At 50.8% G+C, this 17,535-nt stretch overlaps 1 protein-coding gene across 1 annotated transcript in view; it reads left to right on the forward strand.

Moving 5' to 3' along the window:
* The window catches only part of Tg (thyroglobulin), a 211,779-nt gene that overhangs the window by 17,216 nt on the left and 177,028 nt on the right, over positions 1 to 17,535 (forward strand). Inside the window, exons 10-17 of the mRNA XM_076835902.2 lie at positions 315 to 902; positions 6,026 to 6,265; positions 9,487 to 9,624; positions 9,986 to 10,063; positions 10,572 to 10,684; positions 12,739 to 12,841; positions 13,766 to 13,966; positions 17,318 to 17,530. Coding sequence (XP_076692017.2) covers positions 315 to 902; positions 6,026 to 6,265; positions 9,487 to 9,624; positions 9,986 to 10,063; positions 10,572 to 10,684; positions 12,739 to 12,841; positions 13,766 to 13,966; positions 17,318 to 17,530 — 1,674 coding nt within the window. The remainder of the gene's footprint in view (positions 1 to 314; positions 903 to 6,025; positions 6,266 to 9,486; positions 9,625 to 9,985; positions 10,064 to 10,571; positions 10,685 to 12,738; positions 12,842 to 13,765; positions 13,967 to 17,317; positions 17,531 to 17,535) is intronic.

Raw genomic sequence — 17,535 nt, forward strand, 5'->3', positions numbered from 1 at the left:
CTTATGTGAAAGGGCAGACTGAATGAAGGGCAAAATTAGAGACTTAAATTAGCAATTATCCAGGAAAGAATGATAATATTAAGCAGTCTAAGGAATGAAGTGTCTTCTAAGAACTGACACATACGTTTCCGTAGTGCTGTCACCAGCGGGTCTCTATGGGTCTTGGGTCGCTCTTCATCTAGGTGTTATTCAGATAGGTTACTGTGGCTGCGTAAAGTTTTAGATCAAGCTTGGACAATAAGGTGGTCTTATCTTGGTTTTTCTGGCTTATTAAACTTGCTAACCTGAAGCACCTGTTCCCTGTTCCTCCCCAGGTCCCACGCCCTGTCAGTTGCAGGCCGAGAAAGCTTTCTTTGGGATGGTGAGGGTCCTGATGGCCAACTCCAGCATGCCACCTACCGTCTCCAGCATCTACGTCCCACAGTGCAGGGTGGGGGGACAGTGGAACCCAGTGCAATGCGATGGGCCGCCCGAGCAGGCCTTTGAATGGTATGAGCGATGGAGGGCTCAGAACACTGATGGCCAAGAGCTGACCCCGGCTGCGCTGCTAATGAAGGTCATGAGCTATAGAGAAGCAGCTTCCAGAAACTTCCGTCTCTTTGTTCAAAACCTGTATGAGGCTGGCCAACAGGGCATCTTTCCAGTGTTGGCTCAATATTCTTCCTTTCAAGATGTCCCCCTGGTATCATTGGAAAGGAATACGACTCTGTCTGGGGAGAATGTCCTCCTGGATCCCTACATCTTTTGGCAGATCCTAAATGGCCAGCTTGGCCGATACCCAGGGCCCTACTCAGACTTCAGCACACCTTTGGCACACTTCGACCTTCGGAGCTGCTGGTGTGTGAATGAGGTTGGCCAGGAGCTGGAAGGAACTCGTGCAGAGCCAAGCAAGTTTCCAGCATGTGAGTTAACTCATGTGAAGAACCAAACTTGTGGTTTTTCAAAAAGGCTGTCCAGAGGGAGGGCATTAAGTGCCAATGCTGGAAAGGGGTTCAGAGATGTCCTGGAACTTTTCTAGTGTAGGGTGAGAGAATCGGGCTCCAGAGGGAAGCGAATTCCCACATCTGCACAGGTGTTGACTAGGGTAACACAGTTCATTTTTAATCATCATACAATTGATTATTTAAATCACATACCTTAGATTTTTTCTGTTGTCTTCTGTGTACAAAGCATTATCTTAGAGCCCATGAAGACTATGGCGGTGACCATGACTGGCCCTCGGCCTCCCATGTCAATGCTTTCTTGAGCTCTGATAAGGTAAGAGCACCATTTGACTAACCAGCAGGTATATGACGGTCCTGCTGCTTGCCCAGGGCTCTACTGGTGCTCAGGACCTCAGGAAAGCGTTCCCTAAAGTGCCTTCTTTGACTTGGAGAGATTCAGTCGAGGGACGAATGAGAGCCACGGATGAAGGTCTGTAGGCTTACTTGGTGGCAGGCAGACTTAGGGGAAAGCTGTGGTGTGTGAGGAGTCAATAGAATGCGGCTGACTCTATGTCTTGAATTAGAATACCTTATTCCAAAGAGCCACCCAGCAGTTTGAAAGGACCACCAGATTCAACACTGCTGTTATCACAGCAGCCTCTGTGACCAGCAGTCGTAAGTGACGTCGTAGCTGTCTATGGAAACGCAACTGGTTCCTCGCAGTGCTGAGCGTTGTCAGGACCTTGCGTGATACAGAAGCATCAGACCATTTGACTTTAGCCAGGGTTTAGACTTTAGCACAACTAGAGGTTGAGAGTACGGGGTGAAAGGACCACGTGGTGAGAACTGGAATGCCCCTGGCATTGTAAGTGGCCTGGAGACAGCACTGCTAAGATTCTCATTAAAACACAGGGCCCAGCAGGGCACGTGCCTGTGATCCCAGAGGCTCAGGAGGCTGAGGCTGGAGGATCACAAGTTCCATGCCAGCCTCAGCAATTTAGCCAGGCCCTAAGAAACTTAGAGACTAGGGATGTGACTCAGAGGTTAAGCGCCTCTGGGTTTAATCCTGGGTACCAAAAAAAAAAAAAAAAAAAAAAAAGAAAGAAAAGAAAAGAAAAACCACAACTTTGAGATCCAACAATAGGCTCTCAAAGCCAGCACAGTAATGTGGGACATGACTGTGACATAAGTCTTACTTATTTTTGTGAATCCTGTAGAATCACTCTCCATACCAGAGGCCAGGCCTCTGCCATGAAGACATTCCTATAAGTTTGGTCCTCTTGGCGTACAATTGTAGGAATCTGAGTTGCTACTTCCAAAAGTACCTAGTAACATTGGGAACTAATCTCATTCTCCCAGTTCTAAATGCTGGGCTGAGCATTGGAACTGGGTTAGAGTACAGTGACCTTTTCACTGTGTAACAGGAGACTGCAGAGTAGATGGCTGTCCATATAAGATACTCCATTAGGGAGCAAATATTAAAACTTCCACATATGCTCGGTATTTTATGCCTTCTTTTTAAATTTCTATTTTCATTTTAAGGTCATGTTAACAGCTGAGAACTGCAGACAATTTGCCTAGTGTATTATTTTATATATGTACCATATTTTCTTTATCCATTCATCATTTGAAGGGCACCTAGGTTGGTTAAATAGCTTAGCTATTGAATTGAGCTGCTATAAACATTGATGTGTTTGCATCACTGTAGCATGCTGATTTAAGTCCTTTGGGTATGTGCAGAGGAGTGGGAAAACCGGTTCAAATGGTGGTTCCATTCCAAGTTTTCTGAGGAATCTCCATACTGCTTTCCAGAGTGCTCACACCAGTGTGCATTCCCACCAGCAATGTATGAGTGTACCCTTTCCCCTACATCCTCACCAATATTTATTGTTACTTGTATTCTTGATAATTGTCATTCTGAGTGGAGTGAGGTAGAATCTCAGTGTGGTTTTAATTTGCATTTCTCTAATTGCTAGGGACATTGAACATTTTTTCATATATTTGTTGAACTTGATTGTATTTCTTTTTTTGTGAAGTATCTGTTCAGCTCTTTTGTCCATTATTGTCTGGGTTCTTCTTCTTATTTTTTGGGACAGTAACTGTTTTGAGTCCTTTATATATCCTGAAGACTAATGCTCTTGCTGAGATGCAGGTGGCAAAGACTTTCTCCCATTCTATAGGCTCTCTCTTCATGTTCTTGATTGTTTCCTTTGCTGTGAAGAACCTTTTTAGTTTGCTGTCATCCCATTTATTGATTCTTGATTTTACTTCTTCTTTAGGAGTCTTGCTGAGGAATTTGGAGACATGATGGAGATTTGGGCCTATTTTTTCTTGTGGTAGACATGGGGTCTCTGGTCTAATGCCTAGGTCCTTGATCTTCTTTGAGTTGAGTTTTGTGCAGGGTGAAGCATAGGGGTTTAATTTTATTTTCTACATATGGATTTCCAGTTTTCTCAGCATCATTTGTTTGAAGAGAGGCTATCTTTTCTACAATGTATGTTTATGGTATCCTTGTCTGAGGTAACTATATTTATGTGTGTTTGACTGTGTGTGTTCTGTACTGTAACATAGGTCTACATGTTTGTTTTGGTGCCAATACCATGCCATTTTGGGTACTATAGCTTTCTAGTATAATTTAAAGTCTGGTATTGTGATACCGCCTGCTTTACTTTTCTCACTGAGGATTGCTTTGGCCATTCTGAGTCTCTTATTTTTCCAAATCAATTTCATGTTTGGTTTTTCTATTTCTATGAAGAATGTCATTGGGATTTTAATAGGAATTGCATTAAATCTGTATAGTACTTTTTGTAGTATGGCCAATTTGACAATATTAATTCTGCCTATCCAAGAACATGGGAGATTTTTCCATCTTTTAAGGTTTTCTTTAATTTGTTTCTTTAGGGTTATTTAGTTTTCATTGTAGAGGTCTTTCACCTCTTTTGTTAGATTGACCCAAATGTTTTGAGGCTACTGTGAAAGGGATAATTTTTTAATTTCTCTTTTAGTCTTTTTATCACTGATATATAGGAATTCAATGGATTTATGGATATTAATTTTATATCCTGCTACTTTATTGAACTAATTTATGAGTTCTAGAAGTTTTCTGGTGGAGTTTTTTTTTTTATTTTCTAAATATAGAACCATGTCATTGGCAAATAGGGATAGTTTGCGTTCTTCTTTTGCTATTCATATCCCTTTAGTTTCATTCTTTTGTCTCATTACTCTGGCTAGGGTTTCAAGGAATATGGTAAATAGGAGTGGTCAAAGAGCACATTACTGTCTTGTTCCAGTTTATAGAGAAAATGCTTTCATTTTTTTCTTCATTTAGAATGATGTTGACCTTAGGTTTAGCACATACAGTTTTTATAATGTTGAGGTATGTTCCTACTATCCCTAGTTTTTCTAGTGTTTTGAACATGAAGGGGTGCTGTATTTTTGTCAAGTGCTTTTCCTGCATCTATTGAGATAATCATGTGATTCTTATCTTTAAGTCTATTGATGTGATGAATTATGTTTATTGATTTCTATATGTTGAACCAACCTTGCATTCCTGGGATGAACCCCAATTGATCATGGTGCACTATCTTTATAATATATTTTTGTATGCAATTTGCCAGCATTTTATTAGGGATTTTTGCATCTGTGTTCATCAGGGATATTAGTCTGAAGGTTTCTTTCCTTGATGTGTCTTTCTTTGGTTTTGATATCAAAGTGATACTAGCTTCTACAATGAGCTTGGAAGGGTTGCTTCTTTTTATATTTCATGGAATAATTTAAGGAGGATTAGTCATGTTCTTCTTTGAAGGTCTTCAAGAACTTGGTTGAGAATCTGTGTGGTCCTGGGCTTTTCTTTGTTGGCAGGCTTTTGATGGTCTTCAATGTAATTGTTTGAAATTGATCTGCTTGAATGTTCTGTGTCTTCCTGATTCAATTTGGATTCCTATGTGTCCAGAAGTTTGTCAATGTCTTCAAGCTTTTCTATTTTATTAGAGTATAAATTTTCAAAATAGTTTCTGATTATTGTATTTCAATAGTGTTCATCATGATGTTTCTTTTGAAAATTTACTTTCTTTAATATGCATTTATGTACCACCTACTGTGTACACTGTGCTATATGATAGAGAATCATGGAAAGAGTGTTATCTGCCCTGAGGAGCTCAGAGACCAGTGGGCAAAACTGAACATGTCATCAGGTCCATTATAAATAGTTGTGATAATTGAACCGAAGAGAATCCACAGGAATATACAGAAGATGCCCAGGGCATGGGGCTACTCTCTGATTGCTGACCAAGGTAAAGATTCTCTTGGCACCAGCTTCTGGGATGAAACACGGGGAATGTTCCTTCTAGGAAGAGGAAATTTCAAGTGCCAAGACAGAGAAGCTATAGCACAGCCGGTTTTGTTGGGGTAGAGTGGAGGACAGACTAGTGGAAGGAAGATGATCAGAAGAGGTGGAAGACACATTTGGGCTAGATTTTAAAAGGTTGTACGTGCCCAGTTAAAGAACTTTTGCTTTATCTTGGAAGCAATGGAGAGTGAGTAGATGTTTTTAAATGTGATTTCTTTTTTTTTTTTTTTTTTTGCTTCAGGGTACCAAATCCCTGGGATTGATAGATTATTTGATTAGGAATATTCATTTGATCAAAAGAACAATAATGTCTTTAAATTCCAGAAGTCAAAGTTTTCTGCCAATCTCCTGCCCTCACAAAAATCATGGGTTCCTGCCACTGTGGAATTTATCGTGTGATTGGCTGAAATAAATCCAATGAGGGTAGTGCTTGGCATGGTGATGATTCCAGGGACTGTGTGTGCCAGGCACTGTGTGTGGCACTTCAGCTACCGTGCCTCATAGAATCTTCTAGAACTCCTGGGCAGTAGGAGTACATGCAGCATACATCACCTAATAGAGTCCTAAGGTGTAGGTGCACCTTGAATGTTGAGTGAGTGAAATTCTGGAGGCGAGGCAGGAAGGACATTCCAGTTGTGGCCAGAGCTAGTTCAAGGGGAATGGCTGAGTGCTATGTGTGTGCACTGGCCCCTTGCCCAGCTCAGCAGAGCTGTGCATGGTGAATAATGCCAGGGGGCTGTTTTGGTTCCCCTAGGTCCTGGCTCCTGTGAGGAAGCTAAGCGTGGTGTCCTGCAGTTCATTAAGGAAGCGGAAGAGATTGTCTCAGCTTCCAACAGCTCCCGCTTCCCTCTGGGAGAGAGTTTCCTGGTGGCCAAAGGAATCCAGCTGACCAATGAGGAACTGGGCCTTCCTCCGCTCCTCCCTTCCCGGGAGGCTTTCTTGGAGAAGTTTCTGCGTGGGAGCGACGATGCCGTCCGTTTGGCAGCTCAGTCTAGTGAGTGCTGAGCGCTGAGTTTTCCCACTCCACTTTGCCGTCCCCAGGGCTGCACTACTCCATTTCCCCAGGCTGGTGGGTTCCTGGGAAAGAAAAGGCAAAGTGGTTTTGGGTCCCCAGTCAAAGCTGGAAAGGTGCCCACTTCTCCTAAATGCTGCCAGACCCACTGGGGACAGGCCTCCATGCTCTGTGTGGCAGATGGCCTGTGAAACCTCACAGTCTTTTTGAAATGTGTGTGGCCCAAATGCTTCCACACCCCCATGGCCTGTTCCTAAGCTGTCATCCATATCCAAGGATGCAGGACCCTGTGTGGGGAAGGGTGAGGGGCCTCTTTATCAGAACCATGGCAGGGAAGCTCACTGAATCCACGGTCACACCTCACTGCCTGCATGGGACAGAGCCACAGAGGGCCTGCAGGCCTCCAGCCCCAGCAGCAGCCACAGAAGCATCCTCACCCTGGACCAGGCCCTTACCATGTCGCAGAGGGCCACATCTTTGCAGTAAATCTTCTAATACATTCAGGGACACAAAACTATAATCACCATCTGTGGATATTGTACAAATGGGGAAACTGAACCCTGAGTGAAGTAACAGCCCAGTGCCACTCATCTATCACCCAAGAAAGCCCAGATGGGCACCTGTTGGTCAGGGCCTCGGGCCCATGCCCTGAGTACCTCTGCCCCCTGCCCAGCAGGTCTCAGGGATGTGACAAGACCTACTGCCTCCCAGAGCCCATATTCTGCCTGCTCCACCCATAACCACTGGCAGGAGGGCCTGAGCCCTGGGTTCTCGCCCTGACCCCACACCAACTTGGCACAGACACAAGATTCTCCTGTCTGAGCCTTACCTGAGACCCCAATCCCTTTCCAGTTTTTATGGGTGATCCTCTATCTGTCATGGACTTGGGTCCCATGACAACTTCTTACCAAGGCAGACTGAGCCAGACAGTGGGCTGGCACCTTCCTGTCTCCCATTGCTGGAGTCCCCTGGAGGCTTAGGATCTTTGTTCTTCTGACTCCAAATGAGAATCTCCTGAGGTTGCCTTTGGTTCCTGGCCCTCTCCCTTACCACGCCACTCTCCTGGAAGTCAAGGCACCCTGTCCTGCTCACCTTTACCTCCAGGGCAGCTCAGCACCTGGCCTGGAGAAGGAGCTCCCATGGTGGTTCACCATCTTACTCTCCTCCTCTCACCCCATTTCACTCCATCTACTCCCCTTAGCCTGTGCCCAGGCACCTCTGTTCTCTGTTCCTCAGAGACTCAACGACTTCTGCTTTTGAAAAGAAATCAGTTATTGTCAATTTCATGCATGGATAGGACTTGATGCAATCCAAGAGAGAAGTGGCACTGATGGACCTCCAGTTGTGGCCACTGGACTTGGGGTAGGAAATGCAGGGAAGGGAAGAGAAAGCTGGAGGTGTGACAGAGACTCATCACTGAATGACATGAGGACATTTTCTTTAGAAGTCAAGCTAAGGAAGTTCCTCTCCAGCTAGCCACATGTTCTGGTTTTGCATGTCTGCCTCTGGAGAAAGAGGAAGAATCCATAGACAAGGAACGGGGCTCTTCTCCCTGAGAGTCTGAGCACTCAGGGCCCAGAACAGGGAGAGAATGAGGGCCACAAAGCACCTTTGCCTATAGAACTTGCCATCAGTGTCTAGGGCCTCGGGGCCATGGGAGGGCTGCAGGATGTCCTTGGAGAGAAGTATATATAACTGAGCCTGGCATGAGCTCAGTACTTAATGCCTATGGGGACTTTTGTTGCAATGATCACACTTATCCTGTTAAATAAATATTACAGCCATTCCATAGAAAAGTCAGGCTCAGACTTGGTTAATGGTTGGTTAACTCGCTCATGATCACACAGATAAGAGATACCATGCCAGGATTTAGGCACAAGCTTACAGGACTCCAGAGCTCTCGTGCTGTACCAGGTTGCTTCAAAGGTGGCTCTTGGTGTCCTCAGATGGGCTCTTAAGTTCTCCCCCCACTACAGCCATAAAGCCCGTTTTTGAAGGGTGACAAGTTGGGAAGAATTGTCCTGTGCATAGCAGGTGACGTCATACCTGGACTGCCCTAGAAGTGGTTGTTCTCCTCTAGGACCTGGTGAGAAGCCCCTGCTCCCTTCCTGGCACCTGCACTGAGGAGAGGAGGTTGCAGATCCAACTGGAGGAAGGGCCTGGAGACAGGTCATGGCTACCTAGAAGGAGATGTTGGGGAGGTCAGACTGCAGAGTGGCAGGAGCAGGTGTTGGGGCTGGGAGACCCAGGCCAGTGGCTGAGTGTCCTGCCCACTGCCCTCCTCTCGTCCTCCTCCCACCTCATGCATGCATTCACTCCTATTTTTTTTTTTCATTCAATCATTTCCTGGTGCACAGTGTGGCCAGGTGTGGCTGTATGTGCAATGCACATGCAAAGCTTTGCACCGAGGAGCTTGAATGCCAGCACGGGGCAGCGGGGGCAACCCTAGACGAATGTCTGAGGCCACATTTGAGTACTGGTAGTGGAGACTGCTGTCTGGAAAAGCCAGGTGGTGCAGGCAGATGCCCGGGGCTGGGAGGGGCTCTGGTCCCCTTACCAGGGCACCTGCAGGGGCTTCATGTAACCCCCCTTATTGAGTCTCTGCTCCTGACTTCTTGGAGCTGCTGTGAAGAGCAGATGAGGTTGTGTGGGTGAGCAAGCTTTGAAGGGGTCGAGATGGTTCTCGACCTGCAGGAGTTTGCCAGGGAGGCCAAGAGGGCTGACTTGGGCTGACCTCTGGTCAAAAGCCCACTTTGATCTGCAAGGCCACAGTTCCATTGCTTAGCCCATCTTTCTTGTTCATTAAATGTGATAATACTACCTCTCTAGTAGAAATGAGAAGATTAAATTGACTCAAGTCTGTGCTTACACAGCACCTGGCAGGTACCTTGTAAGTTATTGTCAGTCCCCCCTATGATGAGGTTGACAGCACATGGGATGAAGCCGTCCCTCACCGTCACTGTGGAGAGCTGCAGAGACTTTCACTGTGTAGCCCAGGAACTATTGTTACAGGACAATCTGCTGAGAGCCTACCCACCATCTGAGGGGCCGCTACAATATTCTGGGGTTAATGTTCGTCAGATAGATAAGAAGGCCACCCTATTCTGGGTTGCTTATGTTGGAGTGGAGCTGTATTGGGTGGCTCTCTGTGACAGGGCGCCCAGGGCAGGTGGTCACATTCTGCTCTTCTGCTGTGACTCCAGCCTTGAGCTTCTATCAGCGAAGCGGATCGTCCCTGGAGGACCCCTCTGGAGGAGCTGGCCCTCTGCGATCTGGCCCCTACGTGCCGCAGTGTGATGCCTTCGGAAATTGGGAGCCTGTGCAATGCCACGCTGGGACCGGTAAGGGGACCTGGGGTAGCCGAGTGATGCCCGTTTTTTTCTTTTAGAAGAAAGAACCCCATTTGGGGAAGCAAGTAGGTTGGACTCCTGGGTCCCTTTCTCCTCGGCAACCTGGACAAAGCCCTTAGCTCCTCGGGCCTCTGATTGTCTCCTCTGTGTGCTGTGTGAGAGGAGCAGAGCCCTTCAGCCACCTGGAAGGTCAAGGGCGTGGATGCCAAGACCTGTGATGGTGAACGGTGCCAGGCGGGAAGGCCGGCACCTGCCACGACTGCTAGGAATGCAAGAGAGGGAGGTTGCTTATAGATGCCCAGGAGTGTCCCCAGGGTGCTTCCTGAACATCTGGCTTGTGGCTCTTTTCCAGGGCACTGCTGGTGCGTGGACGCGAAGGGGGAGCCCACTCCTGCCTCGTTGACTGCGCGCTCCCCAGACCTCCCCCAGTGTGAGTGAAGCCCAGGACTGTCTAGCCCCAGCCCAGCAGGCTCGGCTGATGGAGCCAGCTGTGGTCACTCACGCGGGGTGGCTCCATGGGCCAGCCCTTCAGACCTACCCCTGAGCACAACCAGACACATTTCCCCAAGACCCCAGGGCCAGGGCTAGTGCTGACCCCACCTTCCTGGTGGTTGCTCCTGGGTGGGCGGGTGGAGGGACGGGCTGGGAGCAGGAGCAGGAAGGAGCCTGGCTCTATTCCTACATGCTGTGCATGGGGCAGTTCAGTCACTGCCCTGGCTTCATCTCCCACGCTCAACTGTACCTGCAGTCCCCGCCTGTCCCCCGAGTGCCAGCCCTGTGCCATCAATGGCCCCTCGACATCTCAAAGCTGGCACATCTCATGAGCTACCAGCTCTCTGTGAAGGGTACCTCCACCCTCGATGCCACCTCTGAAACCTGGAGTCAGCCAGGGCTGCTGCCTTCCCTTGGTGACCCCAGCCAACCCGCTACTCCCACAGGCCCCTCCACCTGTGAGACGTCTCTAGCCAACGGGCTGCTTTCCGGTTGGAAACAGGCTGTATCCCAAGAAAACCCATCTCCGGAAGACCTGTTCACCCCCACCTGCCTAGAGGTGAGGCTCTGAGGGCTCAGGAGAGTGAGGAAGGAGGCAGAGCTCACCTCCTCTGGTTGAAGATGGCTCTTCTAGTTTTCAGCTAATCTGGCTTCATTAAAGACTCATAAGGGATCTTGAGCCTGGGTATTTGCCGTGGGCCTAGTAGACCCTGACTGTGTGTCCTTAGGCAACTTAGTTACCTTCTCTGTGCTCCAGTGGCTTTTTTTTAAAACATAAAATTAGGCCACATTTTGTTCTGTCTTGTACTGGGATTGATTTGAGGAAATATTTCTCATGAAAAGTGTTTGATGATGACCACGCACCTGTACAACTGCTACCTTGTGTTTCCTGGAGTCCTCTGGGCCAGATCCCTGGGTTCCTCAGGTTCCCACCCTTGGGTGCTGTTGACTGGCACAGGGCCCTGCACTGGGGTTTCATCCCATGTGCTTCCCAGCTTCCTGGATGACTGTGACGATTGACAGAAGCACTGCCAAAGCTCCCAGAGAAAGAGTTCATGCCTGGAATCTCACCCTTACCTGCCGGGTGATAGAAACACCTGTGCCCCTGTTTCTTTCCCCTAAGGTGGGAGTTATGGGACACTACTGCTTGCTCTACTAGCCCCAGGGGCTTCCAGAAAGTGACATGAATCCGGCATAGCACAGGCTGGAAGTGCCGAGCTGATTTCCTTATGGTTATTGGCCACTGTGAACATGGCTCAATTAGGAGTGAGTTGGCAGAGAATTAGCAACAGAATGAAGTCTTTTGTCTTGGCTAACACAGCCCCTGCTCCTCTCCTGGCACTGATGCTCCTGAGGGAGGGAAGTGGACCCACAGCTCCTGAGATGGGCCTCCTGATTCCAGCCCACGGCCTGGTCACCCTGGGATCGAGTGGTTCTCATGTCCAGTCCTGGAGCAGGGCTGTGCCGATAAACAGCACCCAAGGCTCTCCCCGCCCAAACGGAATGCCATGTCTGTAGCCTGCCCCTAGGTAGAGTCAAGCTCATGGCCAGAATGTCCTCAGTGTTAAGCCTGATAACCATAATTTTCTGAAACATTTGCTTAGGTTGAAGTCTTACCTCTGCAGCTTTCAAGCTGTGTGACCAGAGGCTCATCACCTGATCTCTCTGGGCCTCTGTGTGGAGAGTGAGGACAGTAGGGGTGCTCTCCCCCCAGGTGCCGTGTGGGTACAAATGGCACCAGGAGTGGGTGGATGGGAGCACACCACGAGCCTCGTGGTTCCAATCTTGGCAAATGTCAGATGTCATGTCATTGCCATTGCTTTTTGGCAAACCAGGCACAGCAGATTGTAAAGTGAAAAAGTGTCAACAAATACTAGAGGAACCAGCAGCAGCCAGGAAACGCCTCTCCCCAGAGCATTTTGGGCAGGGGACTCTCTGTGGTCAGGGAGCCCTGAAGGAAGTGCTGCAGGTGCAGTCCAGGCCTGCCCTGGGTTTCTGCTCGTGGCTTTGGCCCCATGCATGCGGCGCCCTCTCCTCCTGTCTTCTGAGGTGGGGAACTGAGGCTCTGACTGTGTGAAGAGGCATGCCAGGGTCCCAGCTGCCTGGGGCAGTGAGGAAGAAGGGCTGATCCCGGGGTGCTGCTCCGGGTCCCTACCCAGAGGAGTGCTGGTAGTTTCCTTGGATGGCGTCTTTATTTCCAGTCAGATACTCAGGCTTCCCCAGGGTTCCTGTGGCAGGGTTGGTTCAGGAGAGTGAGGGCTCAGGGGCTAGAAGGATTGGGGCCCTGGGGCCGACCTGCCACCCAACCAGCCCCAGGCCCTGCTCCATTCCCTCCCCTCTGGGATGAAGGGTCATCAGAATTGGTCCCCAGCCTCAGAGGGGTAATGACTTCCTTGCCTTGTGGGGTTGTTGTAACCATCAGCTCCATTTAACCATCAGCTCCACTGTGGACGTGCAGGGACAGAAGCAGGTAGTGACCTCCCGAGCAGAACGCCCTTCTCTGCTAGGAGAGGCCGTGGTCAGTGTTTGGGGAGGGCCCTCCTACAGACCTCCACCCACCCATAGGTGGACTGTAAAGCACTGCTCAGTGCTGTGACCTTGGCTTTGTCTCAGACAGGAGAGTATACCAGGCTGCAGGAGACCGAGGGGCGCACCACGTGTGTGCACCCGGCATCAGGAGAAGAAGTGTCACCTGGCATGAGCAGCAGTGGCCAGTGTGAGTAGTTGTCCCCCTCTTGTCACCTCTCTACCTCCCCACTGAGCGCTGGGTGTGCAGCCCCCAGACCTGGGTCCTGTCCCAGCCCTGGTGCTTCTGTAACTGTGGGCACGTGGCTGGGACCTCGCCCACCCAGTTTTCTCCCCAGGGGAAGGAGGGTCTTACGCGCTGTCGGAGAAGCCAGTGCAGCAGAGAGTGGCTGGGCTTTGTGACGGGGAAGCCCACCCAGAACTGCCCCTGTCACAGGGGCACTGGTGCTCTTGGGGTGACCACTGCAGGGCCTGACGCACAGTGGGCTGCACCTGGCCCCAGGCTTTCAGCCTAGCCAGGCAGCCTGGCTTCCACAGGGGAGACCAGGGGTGTGCCTGAAGGGCAAGGTGCTGATGTCCCCCATCTGCCAGAGACCAAGGATGCTTCGTGGCCCTCAGGGCCAGATGGGCCTTTGGCATGGCCCAGGGCCATACCCTGGCTCCCTCCTGCCTTCTTTGGTTCTCACGCTCCTCCTCACCTTGCTGTGGGCTCTGATTGTGAGCAGTTCTGTCAGACCTGGGAGAGGGAGGATGCTGTCTCCCCAGGAGCTTCCTTAAGCCCGGCTCTGCTGCCCACAGCGTGTCCCCTGGCACACACCCCTGGCTGACCCTCACGCACCTGCCAGCCTTCCCTCTGGAGCCCTTTGCTGGCCTCTCAGTGCTTCCCGCACTCCACACCTGTCGCCCTCGTCTCACTGAACTGTCCTTGCCCCTCACCTACCTCTCCTTTAAGGTCCTAAGCACCTTGAGGACAGATGAGGGGAGAGTGTAAACCCTGGGAGTCCTGCAGGCGGGTTGGCGGGGTGGCCGTGGGTGGCAGGGAGCTTTTGTTGCTGTGCCCAAACAGGGAGCAGGAGCCATGAGCCTGCCCCTCCTGACTTGTGTCTTTGTCCAGGCCCAGGCCTCTGTGAAGTCCTCAGGAGTGGAGCCCTCTCCAGGGCCATCGGCCCAGGCTACGCCCCAGCCTGCAGGACACAGGATGGGGGCTTTTCCCCAGTGCAGTGTGACCCGACTCAGGGCAGCTGCTGGTGTGTGCTGGAGAGTGGAGAGGAGGTGCCCGGGACCCGCGTGGTGGGCAGACGGCCCGCCTGTGAAAGTAAGTTCCGCCCCTTGGACCATCTCTGCACCTGTGGCCCTCGCTCACAGGTAGGGCTCCAGGAAGTGAGGCCACGGGGAGGGGAGTGGGAAGGGAGCGCAAGAGGGCCCTAGAGACTGAGTGCCACCACGGGGAACTATGCCCACTTCCTGAAAATGCTCCATGGGACTGAAGGTGGGAAGTGCCTGGCCAGGGACTCTCCGGAGCTGGTGCCCAGGAAGCTCTGTTGCTGACCCAAGGAGGACTCTTTGTCCCTGTCAGGGGAGGGAACCTGATTGCAGGACCCCAGGATGGATGCACCCCACAGGAGCACTTGAGGTGTCGTGGAGTTGCTGACTTGTTAATTTTTATCTCTAGTTGAAAAAATTATTTGAAGATCAAATACTGAAAGAAACATCACCTGACTATGTTAGAATACTGAAGTACACTATTAGATATCGAAGTCTACTCACATGATATCACAATCATTTAAACATTTTCAGGAGCATGTGAGCGAGACTATCTGTGAATTTCATTCCAGGAAATGGAGACATTAGAAATATCTGTTACCTATTGGGGCGATGAGGCCCGCAGGGTCGAGGAACCCTGCTGTACCAGATCCTGCTTTCACTGCACTTCACCTCTTTTGCTGTGCTTATTTTTCGCTTGTTTACTTTACATTTTCCAATCTCTAAGCACCATTTTGGAGCAGAGCTGTAAGCAGGTCGAGCAGGCCCTGGCTGCCCCTGTGAAGGAGGTGGCAGTAGGTGGGGAGCCTACTTTCCTTCATCCTCTCTCCTCCCCACCCTGGAGCTGTGCCCCAGGCTCTCCTGGGTGCTTCCTCCCTGTTTTCTCCTGTGTACACAGTGGCCCTCTTCACACTCATCTCCACGGCCCTCGACAGCTGCCACCAGTGGGGTACCTAGCAGGTGCTCAGTGAGATGTTCTTCTGAGATAGGAGAGGGGAGCAGGATGGGCTTTCAGTCAAGCACAGCCAAAATTCACTCTGCGGGGCCATCTAGGAGTGGGAGCAGGCAGAGGCTTATTTATGCCTGCTAAAGGTGCTTTTCACACCCCTCATTTTATTTTTGCCTTTAAATGATGCAGGCAAATAGAGCACCCTTCTCTCCTCATTTTACAGATGGCCAAACTGAGGCTAGAGAGGTTTATGGTCATGGCCAAGTCACACATTGAAAGAAAGTAACCAGAATTTAGCTAGGGGTCCTGCTGGCTGACTGTGCTATACAGCTGTAGGAGAGGACAGGAGGCAGGCTCAGGAAGGTCACTTATTGATGGTGTGGAAGATGAAGAAGAAATGAGGGAAGAGGCACTTTATCTTCTTTTCCTGTCACTGAGTAGGTCTCCTTCATCTGCTGAGTAGTTCAGGGCCATGTCGTGGATGGTTACTGGGGCTTCACTGTGGCACCGACAATGGAGTGTGTCCTTATCTGCTCCTCTGGCTCCTGGTGGCCTTGGGCCTGAGTCTGAAGTCTAGATGGGGTGGGAAATAACTTGGTGAGAGGTGGCAGGAACAGCAGCTCTGTCTGGTCTCTTCAGATTGCCTCAGTTGAGGGAGTCAGCTGGGGAAAGCTGTGGGATTCAACGTGATGGGATCTGGAGATATGGCCCATATTCCTTCCAAGTTCCGAGTGCCCTGGACTCCTGACCATGTCATCCAGGGCCAAGAAACCACTCATTCAGGTCCAGGGAAGAGGAACAGTCCTGGGTTCCTGGTGTCATTAGGCTGGAGATTCCCTGTGCTCACAGTGAGGAAGCTCAAATGTGAGTCCCCGAAGCTGCCGCCTGACTTTCTGCAGAGCGTGGTGGAGGGGGCAGACTACAGTACTTATGTGTCCGCTCCCCACTCATGGGCTAGAGACCTGGAGCTAGCCCCTTAAGCTCCCTGGGCCTTGGTTTCCAATAGTAGTTATTTCTGAGTTGCTGTGAGGACTAATTGAGGTCATCTCTACACTGCTTAGCACTGGGATTGCTAGTACACTTAATGAATATGCTTGCACAGAGCTGAGGACATGGGTCCATACAGCAGCTCTCTGATGGAGGCAAGGTACTCACCCTCTGTGCCTCAGTCTCCACACCCTGAAATACAGACGATGGGGCCTAACCCATGGGGCTGTGGGAAGAATTACATGAGCTAATGTTCGAAAAGTTTTTCATAGTACACCTAGCACATAATGAGTGCCCCATAAGTTGTTTTTAAATAACTGCTTCCTCTAGGAGGTAGGCATTACTGTTCTTCTCACTATTTTGAGGAAACAGAGTCATAGAGAAGCAACTGACTTGCTCCAGGGAATTCAGCTAATAAGTGATAGAGCCAGACTCACTTCCTGGCAAGCTGGCCCCACAGCCCAAAGGCCAACTCCCCGCTGCCCGCACAGCATGTGGTAAGAGGCAGCTCAACCAGATCACAGCAGGTCACAGCTCAGGATCTTGGCCAGAGGCCAATGTTCTTGTTGGAATAAAAATCAGGCCATGCCCAGAGATGGAGCTGTGTCTCTCACGTCTTGCAGCCCTGCCTCTGGGGCCCCTGCTGTCTGTCACACTTACACTGCAGATTTTAAAGACGCAGATTTTAAAGACCAACATATTCTGGCAGCAACGGTGTGCCTGAGGTCTGGTGATTAACTAAATCTCTAATCACATGTGAAATCGCCACCTTGAGTGTGTTTGCTCCCTCATGGGCTCATTCACCCCTTTATTTAACACATCCCCACTGAACTGTTGGGGCGGCATCTGGCTGAGACCCGGGTGAACAGAGGGAAGCCCTCCTTCTCCCCAAGGACCCAATCCCCCGAGAAGCCCAGGGTACAGGTACCAAAGATCCGGAATAGCGGACAGGATGCAGGTCCACACCAGGGCCTGGGGCTCCAGGGGTAGGAGCTGCGCTGACCCTGGACCATGGAAAGAGTCCCAGGCAGGAGTGGGGCTGGGGTCTGCTCTAACTGGGGGACCTGGCAGTGGGGCTGGAGGGATGTTGGGAAGGCCTGAGCCACAGGCTTCATTGTGGACATGGGACCCAGCAGGAGGGCCGCCGTGCTTCTGTCTTGGGGCAGTTGGGGACTGAGGGTGCCAATCCTTGGGCTCAAGGTGCCGAAGCAGGGGTCACATGCGCTGTAGGCTGGGGAAGACGGGTGGGTGGTCACTGGGCTTTGAGAGGGAAGAAGGGCTAGAGTGCCTGTGCCGAGAGGGTGCACCCAGCCCCCTGATAAAGCTGGTCCAGGAGGGCTGAGAGGGCGGAATGTGCCGGCCGGGCCAGCAGTGGGTAGGGGCAGGAGGAAGGGCGGGTGGCTGAGCAGGGCCATCTGGGCCAGAGCCGCAGGTACCCAGTGTTCCTCTCCTCTTTCCACCCTGCAGGCCCACAGTGCCCTCTGCCCTTCTCTGGGTTGGAGGTGGCTGGTGGAGTGATCCTCTGTGAGGGAGCCTCAGGCCCAGGGGGAGCTGCTGAGCAGCAGTGCCAGGTGCTCTGCCGCCAGGGCTTCCGGAGCGCCTTTGCCCTGGGGCCACTGGTGTGCAGCCTGGACAGCCGACGCTGGGTGACACAGCCTCCACCGCCCCGGGCCTGCCAGCGTGAG

The sequence above is a fragment of the Callospermophilus lateralis genome, chromosome 16, assembly GCF_048772815.1.
Source record: "Callospermophilus lateralis isolate mCalLat2 chromosome 16, mCalLat2.hap1, whole genome shotgun sequence".
Taxonomy (NCBI): Eukaryota; Metazoa; Chordata; class Mammalia; order Rodentia; family Sciuridae; genus Callospermophilus; species Callospermophilus lateralis.